A 17,014-nucleotide genomic window follows, 5' to 3' on the forward strand; every position below is an offset into this window, starting at 1 on the left:
CACTTCTGACAACTGTCATCTTTGGTTACACGACAGCTTCCCCCACTTGACCATAAGAAGCTGAAAGAAGATATCACCACTGTTCTTGGTCATGGCTGGATCCTAGCACTTAGAATGTTTCCACATAAAATAAGTACTAAATAAGCATTTGTCGACTCTATGAATGAATAAATAATGGAAAATGCTGTGAGACACAGAGAGATGCAGCTATCAAACTGCGTTCATAGAGGAGGTATCATTTCACCTGGAGAATTTTGATGGACAAAGTTATTCCCAAGTAATGTCTTGATGTCATTCATGGCAGAAGGAATAGTCTGGGCAAAGGCATGCAGGTGTGCTGAACATGGAGGGAGGGGTGTAAACTATGAATGGCTTGAAGGCCCCATTAGAATAATTGCTCTGTGGCCCACAAAGGGCCCAGGGAGAAGGCACAGACAGCTAGAGGTTTGAGGTATATTCCAGTATGGACTGATGTCGTCTTGCCCTCCCTTTCATTCAAGCTCTATGTGGGCCTATGCTGCCTTGGATCTAGACATTTGGGGAAGCATACCATGGCTCACATTGCACATTAATAGTAGGTTTTCTCAGCTCAGCAGAAATTTAGAAGGGAGCATGGATAGGGCCAGACATTCCATCAGCAAAAGAATGGCTGGGCCCTCTGAACTCATTCTTTACCAATGCCTCTGGTGCCCAGAAGCCAGGGAAGAAAGGGACCTAGAGTGCAGGCTTAGGGATGGAATATAGATGGGACAGGGACAAAGGATCTTCTTCTTCTCACAGATCCACTTTCCCAGGTGACCACTCTACAGGAAGTCTTTCTTGTGATTATGATAGAGCACCTGATGCGATCTTCAGATTGGTGATTCTTGGTATCGTTTTTTCCCCAATGTTCACATTTCTGTGAAAAGGTTTAATCCTAGGCAGAATATAACTCCTTTCTTGGCCAGGATCACATACATGATTTTGTCCTAGCAAAGCAAGACTCTCATTCCTTGATAATTAGGATTCCAAAAGGAATCCTCTAATCATACCACAATTCAAAACAGTCAACTGGTCAACCTCACTAGCCTTACAGAAGGAGAAACAGAGCTAGAAAGAGAAAGTAATCATATTTAGATGCCATTGTAAGTCTGTGCAGTCCTTGCCACTGCCATGGCACCACTTCTGAATGCCCAACCTATGTTTGGTTCTCTTTCTCTCTATGCCATATAGGCACCTTAATTGTCTGCAGCAGCTTGAGACTAGACTCTGGAACCAGCTTTGTGTTGATCAAGTGACTTGTTTCTACAGAGCTTGTTTCCCCTTTGGTGAAAAACCAATTTATGAAGACAGAAAGTCCCATGAGTATATAACACATAACATGCAGTAGGTGCTCAGTCTGTGAAGTTTAAGACACAGAGACCCCTTGGGGAGTGTGATAACCTAAAATGGGATAGTGCAAAAGTCGTGTGCCCTGACCGTCAACACACATATATGCATTTATTTATTTATTTATTTATTTTTCATACATGAATTTAAACCCAGCTCTAGTTGTGTAATGCTGGCACATAGTCAAAGTGACCTAAGCTCTGTTTCTTTAGGTGGAATACAGAGATAAAAGCAGAACTGCACTTTATAGGGTGTTGTGAGGATTCACCTTGGTGGTGCTGTGTGCAGGGATCATTTGAAGTATTTTGCTTCAGCATTTCAGAAATGGCATTTCTTTTGTGGCCTTTTTGTATTTTATTGTTCATTATTGCCTTGATTTCACTTGCCTGCGGTTATTTTTAGTCCCTTATAGTTTCTTGTTTTTTTTTTTTGTCTTTTTGCCATTTCTAGGGCCGCTTCCTGCAGCATATGGAGGTTCCCAGGCTAGGGGTTGAATCGGAGCTGTAGTCGCAGGCCTCCACCAGGGCCACAGCAACACGGGATCCAAGCCACGTCTGCAACCTACACCACAGCTCATGGCAATGCTGGATCTGTAATCCACTGTGTAAGGCCAGGGATCGGATCTGCAACCTCATGGTTCCTAGTCGGATTCGATAACTACTGCGCCATGACGGGAACTCCAGTTTCTTTGCATTCTTGTTGCTCCAGGAGATGTTTGTCCAGGTACAAGTACTTTGATAAAGGGTCCAGGTCCCAGCCTATCTCAGAACCATCATACATGGCTGGTAGGGATGTAAGACAGTGCATCCACTACAGAAAATAGTTCTGTAATTCCTCAAAAGTGAAACATAGAATTACTCTTTGACCCAGAAATTCCATTTATGGCTATAAACACAAAAGAATTGAAAACAGGATCTCAAACAAACATTTCTACATTGAGATTCAAGCAGCACTATTCAAAATAGCCAAAAGGTGGAAACAACCCAAATGTCCCTCAGTGGATGAATGGATAAACAAACTGAGGTGTATAAATGCAATGAAATATTGTTTAGCCATGCAAAGGAATGATTATCTCTTTATGTGTGCTCGGAGTCATTTGCATTCACTAGTTTGTTTCTGGGGCCAGATTACCTAGATTTGAATCTGAGATCTGCCACTTCAAGCTGCATGAATAATGGACTAGTGAAATTCTCAGTTCCCTTCATCATCCAGCTGTGTGAGAATTTTAGGATGTTACCTGCTCTGCACAGCTCCAGCCATGTTGAAAATACTTAATATATTGTAACTGTCTACAGGAATAACATTTAAGAGCCACTTCATGGAGTTCCCACTGTGGTGCAGTGGGTTAGGAATCAAACTGCAGCAGCTTGGGTCACTGTGGAGGTAAGGGTTTGTTCCCCACCCTGGTGGTGCAGTGGGTTAAGGGATTTGCCATTACCACAGCCATGGTGTAGGTCAGAACTGTGGCTTGGATTCAATTCCTGGCATTGGACTTCCATATGCCATGGGTATATCCATAATAAATAAATAAATAAAATCCCACACTTCTTCATGGGAAAAATTGAGTACCATGTTATCCCTCTGTCAACCAAGAGAGACACATCTAAAGACAAGCAATGCTTTTGGGATAAAAACCTTTTCCCACAGGGGTGCCAGACTCAAAGGCTCCACTAGGGAGGATGAGCTAATTGTATTTGCTCTAACAAGGTTCTCTGGGGGTCACACTGAGAAGCCAGAGAGTCGGGTATAAACCTGCTGGCGTAGATCTGCTGTGCTCCCCGAGAAGGCATGCTCCTCTTCCACAGCTGCAAGACAAAGCTGAGGCTGCGGCAGCCCCAAACCTCAAAAAAGGACACAGGGGGCTGAGAGGTCCTGGAATCTGACAGAGGTACAGTAGCTGTTGGTCAAGTGATTCTGGAAGACAGGATCCAGTGGATCTGGTCTTGGAGAAGACCTTCCCCTCCCACCAAACTTCCTCTCAGAGGTTGGAGGGACTCTCTGATCAGTTTTATCCATAAGGTCTTAGTGTGCCTGGCATCAGAGCCTCATGGATGGGTAGGGTTATCAAGAGAGTGGATACCAGAATCAGAGCCTGTGCTGGATCCTTGTTCCATGCAGGATTCAGGTTTGGAGCCCTAGCTGTCTGCTTATGATAGGGCTGGGGGTTAAATGGGATGATACATGTCAAGAAGTTAGCTCATTGTGGATTGTATGGAATAAACATCACTGTCCTGCTCAAAGTTAGTTGATTTGTACAGGAGCTGTGGAGAGGAGAGAGTTCAGCAGGGTTTAACCTAGATCAGTGATCTTCAAGTGGGGGAAATTTCTACTCTTCAAGAAGTTTTTGCTCCTTACACATAGGGATAAGAAGGATCAACTGGCATCCAGTGGGTCAAGTCCAGGAATGGTGTTCAACATCATACAGCAATATACAAGGCAGTCCACACACCAATAAAAACATGATCAGGGCTCAAACGTCAGTTGTGCCCAAAGAATGCCTGGACTCCACCCAATAGAAGGGAAAGGGATTCTTGTAGAAGTGAAGGCAATGTAAGCGAGGTGAACCTGGAGGTTAGAGGCTTCCAGACAGGAATTACAGGCAGGAGCAAAAGACCTAAAGCAGGAGACAAAACCAAGAAAATGAAAATTGAAGATGTCTTGGAGTAAGAGGACCAGTGGGGAGTCACAGAAGGGTGAAGATGGACAAGAGCCTCAACTGCCTTTTTTCTAGGTCATGATGGCTGCAGTGTGCCCTGTGGGGGTGGGGGGGCAAGAGTAGCCATGGGGAGACCGGGGAAGCCTGACTATACAGGGGGAAAAGAATCGTGGCCTGGATTGAGGTGATCACTCTGGAGATGAATTTTTTCTTCCAAGAGATGAAGACAATGTTTAAATTTTTTTTGTTTTGCTTTTTAGAACCATACACACAGCATATGGAAGGTCCCAGGCTAGGAGTCACATCAGAGCTACAGCTGCCGGCCTACGCAATAGCCACAGCAATGCAGGATCCGAGCCAAATCTTTGACCTACATCACAGTTCATGCAATGCTGGATCCCTGACCCACTGAGCGAGGCCAGGGATTGAACCCGCATCTTCATGGATGCTAGTCAGATCTGTTTCCACTGTGCCACAATGGGAGTTCTGACAATGTTTAAAATTTAAAAATCAGAAATCGATGAAATGTGAAAGGTGAGAGAGGAGTTAAGGGCAGTCCTTACCTTGATTGTGAAAAGTTGTGCACTCCATGGAATTGTGCAATGCTTGACTCCCATGGCCAACCTCAGCAGCCCTGGTGAGGGGCAGCCAATTTTGGATCTCTGGATCTTTGGATCTTTGGAGACTGGAGTGCCTGGGGCAGTTGTCTGGGAATGATGTCCAGGAAGCAATGGGATAATCAAGTAGAAGATTGGAGAGAGGTGGGTGCTGAAGCCAGAAATTCAGAGCCATTGAATAAAAAGTGTAAGAGAGTATGGAAGATCATAGAGTATCCCTGCTTCAAGACACCTTCCATCTGTATTAAAAATATTCCACACCTCGGGTATACTCTGAGCAAACGATGGCATACCATGTGTTTACTGCAATGGTAAACAGCATTCCTGGGTTCTGAGCTTGGGGGTCAAGACATGTAAAAAGGAAAAAGACTGCCTCACACAAAAATGCATGCATTCTTCTTGCCTCAGTCTTCAGGTGAAGAGAAAAGTGAATGGAAAACTTTGGAGAGTCTATTATTTTTCACGAATATTTACTGTTGCTCCCTGGGAGAGATTTCTACCTGTCCAACCCCCTTGACACCAGGTTTGGCTGTTGAAATGTGAGAGGAGGTTATTCCCTGGCAGAAGCTCTTAGGAGTCAAGATACAATTCACCTTTCCTGCTACTGTAGTAACTGTTAGTGTTCCTAACAAAGGTTTTTCCAGCTGCCTGAGTCCTCAAGTGAGTTCTTCATGTAGCACAGCCATAGCAAACCTGTGAGGGACATGTAGCCTGAGTGAGAAATAAGCTTTTATTGCTGTTAGCCACCGATATTTGGGCTTGTATGTCATTGCAGTATGATTTAGCCTAAACTGATTAATACAGAGTCAATGGCCTACCTAGGAGGCGGGGCTCAGGGTAATATAAGCCCCACCTAAAACATATGGCCAGAATTTGTGGAAATACTAAGACTGTCTTTAACACCAATGTTAAGAGGCATTAAATGAGTGAAATTAACTCCCTTTGAAGATAACCTACCTTTGTGTATCATTAATCTGTACATAATATTACAGCAAAGTGAGGAGACTGATATAAAAGATACATATCATTGTAACATTTCAGAATAGCAACTTTTTAAAAGATTCCTTTTATAGATCTCCACATTCATTGTCTAATTAGTCATCTCAGGAAACTGAGGGTTTGGGAGTTTCTGTCACTGGCTTGCATAACTCCCTCCAATGTCAGGGATCTCATGCAAACAGGGTCTGTCTGAACCCAGAGCCCTTACTCTCAACCACTAAAAGATCTTATCCCTCAGAAAAAAATTGCATAAAGTTCAGCCTTTTACATATTAACCCATCACATATTCACAACAACTCTAAGGAGCAAGAACCAATATTGTCCTTATTTTGCAGATGAGTAAACTAAGACACAGGAAGGTTATGTACCTTGACTAAATCCCACCCACAGCTAGTAAAAGTGGCAGAGCTGGAATTTAAATCCAGGATTTCTGGCTTCATAATTGATATCCTGAATCACTCTTTATTATTTCTTTTTATTTTAGAAAGCTAATCCCGGGAATATTTAGGCTGTGTGTTTTGGTTTTATTTCTTTTATTCCTATCTTCCTTGAGGTATCACTGATCAACAAAAATTATATGTAATTAAGATGTACAACTTCATGTTTTGATATGCATAAATACTGTGAAATAACTGCCACAATCAAGCTAATTAACACATCATGCTTCATTTTAATAGCATCACTAACAGTTCCCGCAGATAAAAATATTTGTCCATATAACATGCCAGGTATGGCTTTAATCCCCTAATACATATTTTTATCACTTAATCCTTTCAACTACCCTAAGAAGATGGAATTATTCATCCCATGTAACAGATGAGGAGACTGAGGCTCAGAGTGTTTTAAGTGAGATGCCTCCTCAAGGATAGGTTTGACACAGCAATGAGGGGCTCTGTTTCCTTCCCACTGTTGATGCCCCTGTTTCTGGCTTTAGAGCTGCCTGGACATGGACAATCAGACCCAAGTCTCTGAATTCATCCTCCTTGGACTCTCAGAGCAGCCGCTGCAGAGGCAGATGTTCTTCACTTTGTCCTTCAGTCTGTATCTGATTGGGTGCATGGGGAATCTGCTCACCATCCTGGCCATCGTCTCAGACCCTCACCTTCACAGCCCTATGTACTTCTTCCTCAGCAACCTGTCCCTTCTTGACATCTGCTTTACATCCACCACCATCCCTAAGGTGCTTGTGAACCACCTGTGTGGGCTCAGCACCATCTCCTTCTCGGCTTGCCTGGCCCAGATGTATTTCTTTGTTGCCTTTGGGGCAGCCGACAGCTTTCTTCTCTCGGCCATGGCTTACGACCGCTACCTGGCCATCTGCTGCCCACTGCACTACATGACAATCATGAGCATTCTTCGATGTGCCTTGCTGGTGGTGATACCCTGGATCTCAGCCAACCTCATCTCCATGGTCCACACTATCCTGATGACCCACTTGTCTTTTTGCTCTAATAGGATCCCACACTTTTTCTGTGACCTCAATGCCTTGATCAATCTCTCCTGCTCTGACGCACAAGTCAATAAGATGCTGGTGTTGGTCCTTGGTGGTCCAGTGGTTCTCATCCCTTTTGTGTGCATCATGGCCTCCTACACACCTATTGCTGTGGCTGTGTGGAAAGTGCCCTCTGCCCGGGGTAGGTGGAAAGCATTCTCCACCTGTGGCTCTCATCTTTGTGTGGTCTCTCTCTTCTATGGGACTATTATTGGAGTCTACTTCAACCCTGTGTCCACACATACCACTCAGAGGGACATGGCAGCCACAGTGATGTACATGATGGTCACCTCAGTGCTGAATCCCTTCATCTACAGCCTGAGAAACCAAGATCTGAAGGGAGCCCTCAGGAAACTTTTCAGCAAGGACGCTGCCGAGACCAGCTCAGCAGGTGTGGGCTGAAGAATGGGTGCTCTGAAATTTAAAAAAAGGTTAACATAAAACAAGACAAAGACATTTATCTTAATCAAAGGTGCGAACCGGGGGATTCAAGGTCTCAGGAACAAAGAGTGCTGCCTCAAGAAACCACACTGCTTTTATTGTGCTCTTGAGGATTGTGTCAAGTGAGGAGGGGGCTATAGGTGCAGGATATAGTTTTTTTTTGTTATTTTAAAAGTCACATAGCTGGTAGCTGGTTAAGCTTCTATTCTGACCTTTAGGCATTTAACAATCATTAGCACTGAGGAAGCCTGGCGTCATCTGTCTATGAATAGCATCTAGAGAATCACCATTTTGCTTCCACATGTGACAGCTTGCCTATCTAAAGCAACCTGGCATGCCTAGTGTTGGGGAGATGGCTCTGATCATCAGTGTTGGAAAATGAGACACATGAACATGGAGAGATCTTGGCAAGGCTCTTTACTTCTGCAGAAGGGCATGGGTACTCAAAAAGTGCGCACAAAGAAGAAAAGACCCTCCCTATTTATCCCTAATGCGGTGATGTACCTGTCCCCTTCCCATTGGTCAGGTCAGGGTGCACATTCTTCTTGGTTGACTAATTTGAAACAAATTGTTACTGGGAGAAGAGGGAAAGAGGAGAGGGAGGTCGCAGGAAGGTGTTTCAGCCAAAATGGGAGCAAAATTGACTAACCAAGATTTCTTTGGTAGAAAAAACATTATGTTACTTTCCACACTAGGTTTGCGCCTCTTTCTCTTTGCTGATGCATATCCCGCTAACAACCCCTCGTAAATCCCCTGGGACCATAAGGCTCCTCTTTCTCTTATTTTAACAGGACATATCATGCTATGCAAATGGCGTGCCTATCTGCACAGGTCCTACATGCCTAGACCAATGCATTATGTCCTTATTCAGCTGACCACATGAATAACTTATGCCTTTAGGTCTTTGTTCTTAAGCTTAAGTTATTTACCAGCACTGCGACTGTTTTTCAAGCAGGGTAAAGGTAAAGCAGGACCAGATGGAGTTTTTAGCATAGAAAATAAAGCAGAGAGGCTAAGTAAAGATTGTAAAAACATGTCTTCCAACAGCCGCCTTTGCCCAGCCTCTTTGAACACTCTTTTTTAAAATTTTTTTTTACATTATAGCTGGTTTACAGTGTGCTGTCAATGTTCTACTGTACAGCATGCTGACCCAGTTACACATACATGTATACATTCTTTCTTCTCACATTATCATGCTCCATCATAAGTGACTACACAGAGTTCCCAATGCTATACAGCAGGATCTCATTGCTTATCCACTCCAAAGGCAATAGTTTGCATCTATAAACCCCAAGCTCTCAGTCCATCCCACTCCTTCCCCCTCCCCCTCCCCCTCCCCCTTGGCAACCACAAGTCTCTTCTCCAAGTCCATGATTTTCTTTTCCATGCAAAGGTTCATTTGTGCCCTATATTAGATTCCAGATATAAGTGATATCATATGGTATTTGTCTTTCTCTTTCTGACTTACTTCACTCAGGGTGAGAGTCTCCAGTTCAATCCATGTTGCTGCAAATGGCATTATTTCATTCCTTTTTATGGCTGAGTAGAATTCCATTGTCTATATATACACCACATCTTCCTAATCCAATTGTCTGTTAGTGCACATTTGGGTTGTTTCCATGTCTTGGCTATTGTGAATAGTGCTGCTGTGAACGTGAGGGTGCATGTGTCTTTTTTAAGGAAAGTTTTGTCCAGATATATGCCCAAGAGTGGGATTGCTGGGTCGTATGGTAGTTCTATGTATAGTTTTCGAGGGTACCTCCATCCTATTCTCCACAGTGGTTCTACCAGATTACATTCCCACCAACAGTGCAGGAAGGTTCCCTTTTCTCCACACCCCCTCCAGCATTTGTTATTTGTGGACTTATGAATGATGGCCATTCTGACTGGTGTGAGGTGATATCTCATGGTAGTTTTGATTTGCATTTCTCTAATAATCAGTGCTGTTGAGCATTTTTTTTTATGTTTGAATAGTATTCCATTGTGTATTTTTTTTGTCTTTTTTGCCATTTCTTGGGCCACTACCGTGCATATGGAAGTTCCCAGGCTAGGGGTTGAATCGGAGCTGTAGCTGCCAGCCTACACCAGAGCCACAGCAACGCAGGATCCGAGCCGTGTCTGCGACCCACACCACAGCTCATGGCAATGCCGGATCCTTAACCCACTGAGCAAGGGCAGGGATCAAACCCGCAACCTCATGATTCCTAGTCGGATTCGTTAACCACTGTGCCACGATGGGAACTCCTGTTGAGCATTTTTTCATGTGCTTGTTGGCTATCTGTATATCTTCCTTGGAGAAATGTCTATTCAGGTCTTTTGCCCATTTTTCCATTGGGTTGTTGGCTTTTTTTGCTGTTGAGTTGTTTAAGTTGTTTGTCAGTTGCATCACTTGAAATTATTTTCTCCCCTTCTGTAAGTTGTCTTTTTGTTTTCTTTTTCGTTTCCTTTGCTGTGCAGAAGCTTGTCAGTTTGATTAGGTCCCATTGGTTTATTTTTACTTTTATTTCTGTTGTTTTGGGAGACTGACCTGAGAAAGTATTTGTAAGGTTGATGTCAGAGAATGTTTTGCCTATGTTCTCTACCAGGAGTTTGATGGTGTCTCTTATATTGAAGTCTTTCAGCCATTTTGAGTTTATTTTCATGCATGGTGTGAGGGTGTGTTCCAGTTTCATTGATTTGCATGCAGAATGGGGAACCTTCCTATTCTGTAGGTGGGAATGTAATCTGGTAGAACCACTGTGGAGAATAGGATGGAGGTACCCTCGAAAACTATACATAGAACTACCATACGACCCAGCAATCCCACTCTTGGGCATATATCTGGACAAAACTTTCCTTAAAAAAGACACATGCACCCTCACGTTCACAGCAGCACTATTCACAATAGCCAAGACATGGAAACAACCCAAATGTGCACTAACAGACAATTGGATTAGGAAGATGTGGTGTATATATAGACAATGGAATTCTACTCAGCCATAAAAAGGAATGAAATAATGCCATTTGCAGCAACATGGATTGAACTGGAGACTCTCACCCTGAGTGAAGTAAGTCAGAAAGAGAAAGACAAATACCATATGATATCACTTATATCTGGAATCTAATATAGGGCACAAATGAACCTTTGCATGGAAAAGAAAATCATGGACTTGGAGAAGAGACTTGTGGTTGCCAAGGGGGAGGGGGAGGGGGAGGGGGAAGGAGTGGGATGGACTGAGAGCTTGGGGTTTATAGATGCAAACTATTGCCTTTGGAGTGGATAAGCAATGAGATCCTGCTGTATAGCATTGGGAACTCTGTGTAGTCACTTATGATGGAGCATGATAATGTGAGAAGAAAGAATGTATACATGTATGTGTAACTGGGTCACCATGTGCACAGTAGGGAAAAAATATATTGGAGAAATAACAACTGATTACAATTAAAAAGCACAAAAAAAATCCCCAAATGAACTTATTTGCAGAACAGAAACAGACTCACAGAATTTAAAAAACTTATGGTTAGCAAAGGGGACAGATGGGTTGGGATGGACTGGAGGTTTGGGATTGGCATATGCATACTGAGGTATATGGAGCAATTGGTCAATAGGGACCTGTTATATAGCACAGAGAACTCTACCCAGTATTCTGTGATAATCTATGTGGGAAAAGAATCTGAGAATGAACGGATATGTGTATATTATATAACTGGGTCAATTTGTTGTACAGCAGAAATTATCACAGCCTTGTAAATTAACCTTACTTCAATAAAACTTAAAAAGAGAAAAAAATTGTGCAAATGTCTAGGTGGTAAATATTTTCAAATGTAGGTCACACTATCTCTGTTACCACTATTTAACTCTGCTATTGTGCCACAAAAACAGCCATAGACAATATGTCAGTGATTGTCATGACTGTGGTTCCAATAAACCTTTATTTATAAAAACAGACAAAGGCCCCATATGCTGCAGTTTTTTACCCCTAAACCCATAGTATAAAAGCATTGGAAGAAACCAAGGAGAATGTTTCTGAAACAAACAGTATTAAGTCACAAGAAACAGAAAGCAAAGGAAAAGATTGATAGGAAAAATTAGTATTTAGAATATCTACTAAAATGTCCACAGATCAATAAAGCGGGACAATCTAATAAAAAAAATCAAAGATTTGAACAGGATTATCATAAAAGAGGAAACCCATTTGGCTGATAAACAGTGGAGATTTTGAACCCCACTAATAATTAGGGAAGTGAAATTTCAAGTAACAATGGAAACCACCTGGTAAGCATATTGGTAAAATTATGTTTCACACTGTCAAGCATTGGAGAGAGTGTGGAGAAACAGATCCTCTGACATACAAGCGCTGGGAGTGTAAATCAGCAGAGTCAGCTGGGAGTTTAATTTGGTAATTGTTCCTAAACTTAAGAATCATATTTCTGATAACTTGATCATCCCACTACTAAATTTGTATTTGAATCAGATGGTGCCTGATTGTGGTAAAAGACATGCAAAGATATGTATTGTATTATTCCTGATAATGGAGAAAAATTGGGAGCAAACTGAGATGTTTAACAGTTAAATATACATTGCATATATTTATAAAATTGATTTGTTGAATTGATTTTATAAAAAAAAGAGGTGTTTCTATAGCAGTGGTTCTCACAGGGGTAATTTTGTTGCCGGGGAGACATTTGACAATATTTGGAGATATTTTGTCATGGGTGGTGTGGGGAGGTTACTGGAATCTAGGGGATAGAGACTAAGGATCGAGTTAAGCATCCAGCAATGTTCAGACAGCCCCCACCACAAAAGATTTTTCCCTAAATGTTAATACTGCCAAGGTTGAGAGACTTGGTCTACATAAACTAACATAAATAGCACTCCAAAATAATGAGTAAAAAAGCCAAGTTACAGCAAGGTACCCAAAGGAAAATAAGAGCTGTCTTAAAACACCTAGTATGGGAGGGTTCCCTTAGTGGCTAAGTGGTTAATGAACCCAACTAGGATCCATGAGGATGTGGGTTCGATCCCTGGTCTTGCTCAGTGGGTTAAGGATATGGCACTGCTGTGAGCTATGGTGTAGGTCACAGACGTGGTTTAGATCCCATGTTGTTGTTGCTGTGGCTGTGGCATAGGCCAGCAGCTATAACTCCGCTTCGACCCCTAGCCTGGGAAACTTCATATGCAGTTGGGTGCGGCTCTAAAAAGCCAAAAAAAAAAAAAAAACCCAAACCAAAAAACATAGTATGGAAAACAGTGCAGTGGGTCATCAAAAAATTAAGTATAGAATTATTTTATGACCTAGCATTTTCACTCTTAGGAATATACCCCAACAAAATGAATAGAATTCCGTCAAATACGCAAATGTCCATAGTAGCACTATTCACATCACCAAAATGCAAAAATGCTAATCAATGGGTGAAACCCAAATGCCCATCAATGAGTAAATGAATAAACATAATGTGGTCTGGCTACAGAATGGAATATTACTCAGCTATGAAAAGGAATGTAGCACTGATGTGGCACATGATGGATGAATCTTGAAAATATGCTGAGTAAAACTGCCCATTGACTACATATTGTATTATTCCACTGATATAAGATTCTAGAATAGGCAAATCCATAGGGATGAAAAGCAGATTAGTGCTTGTCACTAATCTAGGACTAGCAGATGGGGATAAGGGGACTGCTAATGGGATAGGATCTCTCATTTGAGGGGTGATAAAAATGTTCTAGGACTAGATAAAAATGGTGGTTGAACAACATTCTGGATGTGCTAAATGCCACTGAACTGTTTATTTAAAATTGTTACTTTTATGTTATGTGAATTTCACCTCAAAAATAAAACCCCCCAAAACACAATGAAACTCCTCAATACTACTCTTATTTTATGGTATTTTGTTTATTCACATGCCTCATGCATACCGAGGTCTGTAAGAATGCCCATAAAATTCATCATTGTGATCACATGGCTGGCCATTGCATGACTTTTAGCCTGATTTATATAGCATTTCAAGTATTTAAGAAGAGAAATAAATGTTTGCATGCTCATTTAAATTTTTTGAAGATATTTAAATGGGCAAATAACCTGGATAGGGAAGAATGAAGGCAAATAGTCACAATGGGCAGTTTTCTCAGTCTCAGCAGGCAATGCCAGGGCTGCTTTCCTGCCAATGTCAGGAGCCAGAGCCCCAAACCTAAATTTTGATAAGTATTAGACTCTGCTCAAGCCCCTGAGAGACTCAGGTAACCAACCCACCCCTGGAAAGCAGGGGGGGAGGGGAAGTGAGGACATAGGGGTGCCCACTCCCTAGGGGTGCCCAATGTCTCGCAGTGTTCCCCAGGGTCCCAGAATCTCAGTAGCAGAGGCAGAGGCAGAGGCATGGGAGCTCAGTAGCGGAGTGAAGGTGCAGGGAGGAAGCAAATAATGGTGGTGAGGCTCAGGTAAACTCTTCCACCCAGGCATGCTCATGGTGGCTGGCTCCTTGCCTAGCAGCCTTCATCTGCAGGGAACCACCAAACCAGGACCTCCAGTTGGAGTGAGGCAGAAGCAAGTGCAGAATCTGGAACCCCAGGTGAGTCAGCATCCTTCCATCCCACTTGACCAGAAGAGACCTGGGGAACCGGCATCTGCCACAGACTCATAGAAGCACCCTATGTATACACAACACCTTGGGTAATTTTAGTCAATGGCAATGGAGTGGGGGCAGTAGGCAGGGCTCCAACTTTCTAGCTTCAGGGTAATATGATGATTTACTTGTATCTTTTGGGGTTAGGGGGAGTTCTCTTTACTTTATAAGCTAGATTCATTGTACAGGTGAGAAAACTGAGGTACAGAGAGAATAGAGCTGTCACCTCAAGTTACTCAGAACACCTGCCCAAATTTTAACCTCTCTTCCTTCTCTGCCCTGGCCAGAAACCAATGGTAAAACAGTTGGTGAGAGGCAGGGAAAATAGATAGACAAGGAGAATCAGAATTGAGAGGCTTCAGTCACTATCCCTGGGTGGATGTAAATAATCTGGAAAGTGTCAGGTTGGACAGGTGTGGTGATGGTAATGAATCAAGAATGAAAAAAGGGTGAAGTTCTCTTGTGGTGTAATGAATTAAGGATCTGGTGTTGTCACTGCAGCGGCTTGGATAGCTGCTATGGCATGGGTTAAATCCCTAGCCAGGGAATTTCCACATGCCACAGGTGCAGCCAAAAAATTAAAAGAATAAAAGAGAGAGAGAAAATGAAGGGAGGAAATGGATAATACAGGAGAGAGGCTGAAGAGATGGTAACCTAAAGAGCTTCACGGAGGAGAGAGAGCCAGGATGGGGGCAGACAGGTAAGGCAAGATGCAGGCAACACAGACCTAGCCTGTGGTTCTCAACCGGAAGCAATCCTACACCTTAGGAAGAATTTGACAGTGTGTGATGACACTTATGATTGTCACAATTGGGAGATATGACTGGCATCTATGAGTGCCAGGGGTGCTGCTGAACATCAAGCAAGGCACAGGAAAGCCCCCACCACAATGATCCAGAACTAACATCCCTAATGCTGAAGTTGGGAAACTCTGTCCTAGGAGTATATGTGGACAGAAGTTATCCACAGATAGGCTTGGCCCCTGGGTTCCTGGATGTGGAGCTCACCCAACTGTGGGCTCCTCTATGTGCAAAGTAGCCAGATAACACTCTCTGGGGCTGTTCAGTTTACTTACAGAGGAACCCACTAGGTGTCCTGGAGGATCCATGCCAGGAGACTTTGGTCTACCTTTATTCCATCCTATTCCCATGCCCACCACAATTCTATGTTTGTTTTACTTTTTTAAATGTCATAGACTTTGAAAAAAACTTATGGTTACCAAAAGGGACAGGTGGGCAGGATGGATTGGGGTGTGAGGTTTGGATAAGCATATGCACACTATGGTATATGGAATGATTGGCCCGTGGGAATTTTCTGTATAGCAGAGGGAAATCTACACAATATTCTGTGATAATCAATATTCTGTGATAATATATACCCAATATTCTGTGAAAATCTATAGGAAAAGGATCTGAAAAAGAATGGATGTGTGTGTGTGTGTGTGTGTATGTATGTATGTGCGTGTGTGTGTGTGTGTGTGTGTGTGTATATATGAATCACTTTCTTGTACAGCAGAAATTACCACAACATTGTAAACCAACTATACTTCAATAAAACTTTTAAAAATTACACAAGGTAAAGATTTTATTTTTAAAGTAATTTTAGGTTTACAGAAAATTAAGCAGATAGTGCAGGAAATCTCCATGTACCCTCTCTCTCTCCCTGCACACAGCTTCCCTTATTATTCATATCATGCATTAGTGAGGTAAATGTTACAGTTGCTGAACCAATATTGACACGTTATTATTAACCAAAGCCTGCAGTTTACATTAGGGTTCATTTTTGGTGTACCTTCTATGAGTTTTTACAAATGCACGTGTCCTGTATCCACCACCGTAGTATCATACAGAGGAATTTCACCACCTTAAAGAAAAACTGAGTTCAACTTTTCATCCCTTCCTCTGGCCCCCTGAGCCCCTGACAACCACAGTCTTTTTACCGTCTCCATACTTTTGCCTTTTCTCAAAATGAACAGACATAAATCTTAGCCATATTCATCACCCTTATCATCCCAAAGTATTTATATGCAGTCCTGGGCCACCTTTCCCATGACACCGTGAACACTTGTACTCTTATAGTTCCTCTCTTTTTCTTTATTCAAGGCTGTGGTTTTGTGATCTTAATTAATATAGGTGGGAGTGTGTGAATGGTGTGTTGTACTGACTCTAACATCTCCCTGCTCCTATGAGGGGCCTTCAACAGCTGCCAGGAAAAGATAGGCGTTGAGGTCATTCAGATGCAGGTTCATATATTGGATCCCCACTCAGGTTATATGGTTCTTTGGTCAAGTGGTGTGTCTTCTGTGGGATGCAGCTGCCACATCTGTAAAACAGGGATCATAAAAGGTGCATCAAAATATTGGGGTAAAGATCTCCTAAGAAACATATGAGCACAGATGCCAACTTCCAATAAAGAATAGCTACTCTTGATGTTCCTGCCGAGGGTTAAGGATGTGGCATTGCCACAGCTGTGGCATGTAGGTCTTAGCTGTGGCTCACATTCGATCTCTGGTCAGGAAACTTCTATATGCTGCAGTTACACACTACTCCACTGCAGAAAAAAAAGCTACTCTCATCAAGAACTGAAAATTCAAAGTGATGAGGTCCTACTGTATAGCACAGGGAACTATATCCAATCTCTTGGGATAGACCACGATGGAAGATAACATAAGAAAAAGAATGTATATGTATGTATGATGGGATTATTTTGCTGTACCACAGAAATTGACTAAACATTGTAACTCAACTATACTTTAATTAAAAAAAAAATGAAAATCCAGTGCCAAAGACAGTTATATCTCACACCACACATTATAATGAAGGTCGCGAAAGAGCTAGA

The 17,014-nt window shown here is 42.4% G+C and overlaps 1 protein-coding gene across 1 annotated transcript; it reads left to right on the top strand.

Annotated features, from left to right (window-relative positions):
* The first annotated feature begins 6,586 nt into the window (after nt 1-6,586).
* On the top strand, nt 6,587-8,321 carry LOC125124597 (olfactory receptor 1361-like). Its single transcript, XM_047774663.1, has 2 exons — nt 6,587-7,523; nt 8,269-8,321. The coding sequence occupies exons 1-2, from the start codon at nt 6,587-6,589 to the stop codon at nt 8,319-8,321; spliced, it is 990 nt and encodes a 329-aa protein (XP_047630619.1).
* The last annotated feature ends 8,693 nt before the right edge of the window (nt 8,322-17,014 follow it).

This window comes from Phacochoerus africanus, chromosome 4 (genome assembly GCF_016906955.1).
Source record: "Phacochoerus africanus isolate WHEZ1 chromosome 4, ROS_Pafr_v1, whole genome shotgun sequence".
NCBI lineage: Eukaryota > Metazoa > Chordata > Mammalia > Artiodactyla > Suidae > Phacochoerus > Phacochoerus africanus.

Bases quoted from the DNA above. Each gene is read 5' to 3' on its own strand.
- LOC125124597 (XM_047774663.1), top strand. From the start codon at position 6,587: ATGGACAATCAGACCCAAGTCTCTGAATTCATCCTCCTTGGACTCTCA. The intron at 7,524-8,268 runs GTGTGGGCTGAA...TTTCCACACTAG, and splicing joins TGCCGAGACCAGCTCAGCAG to GTTTGCGCCTCTTTCTCTTT.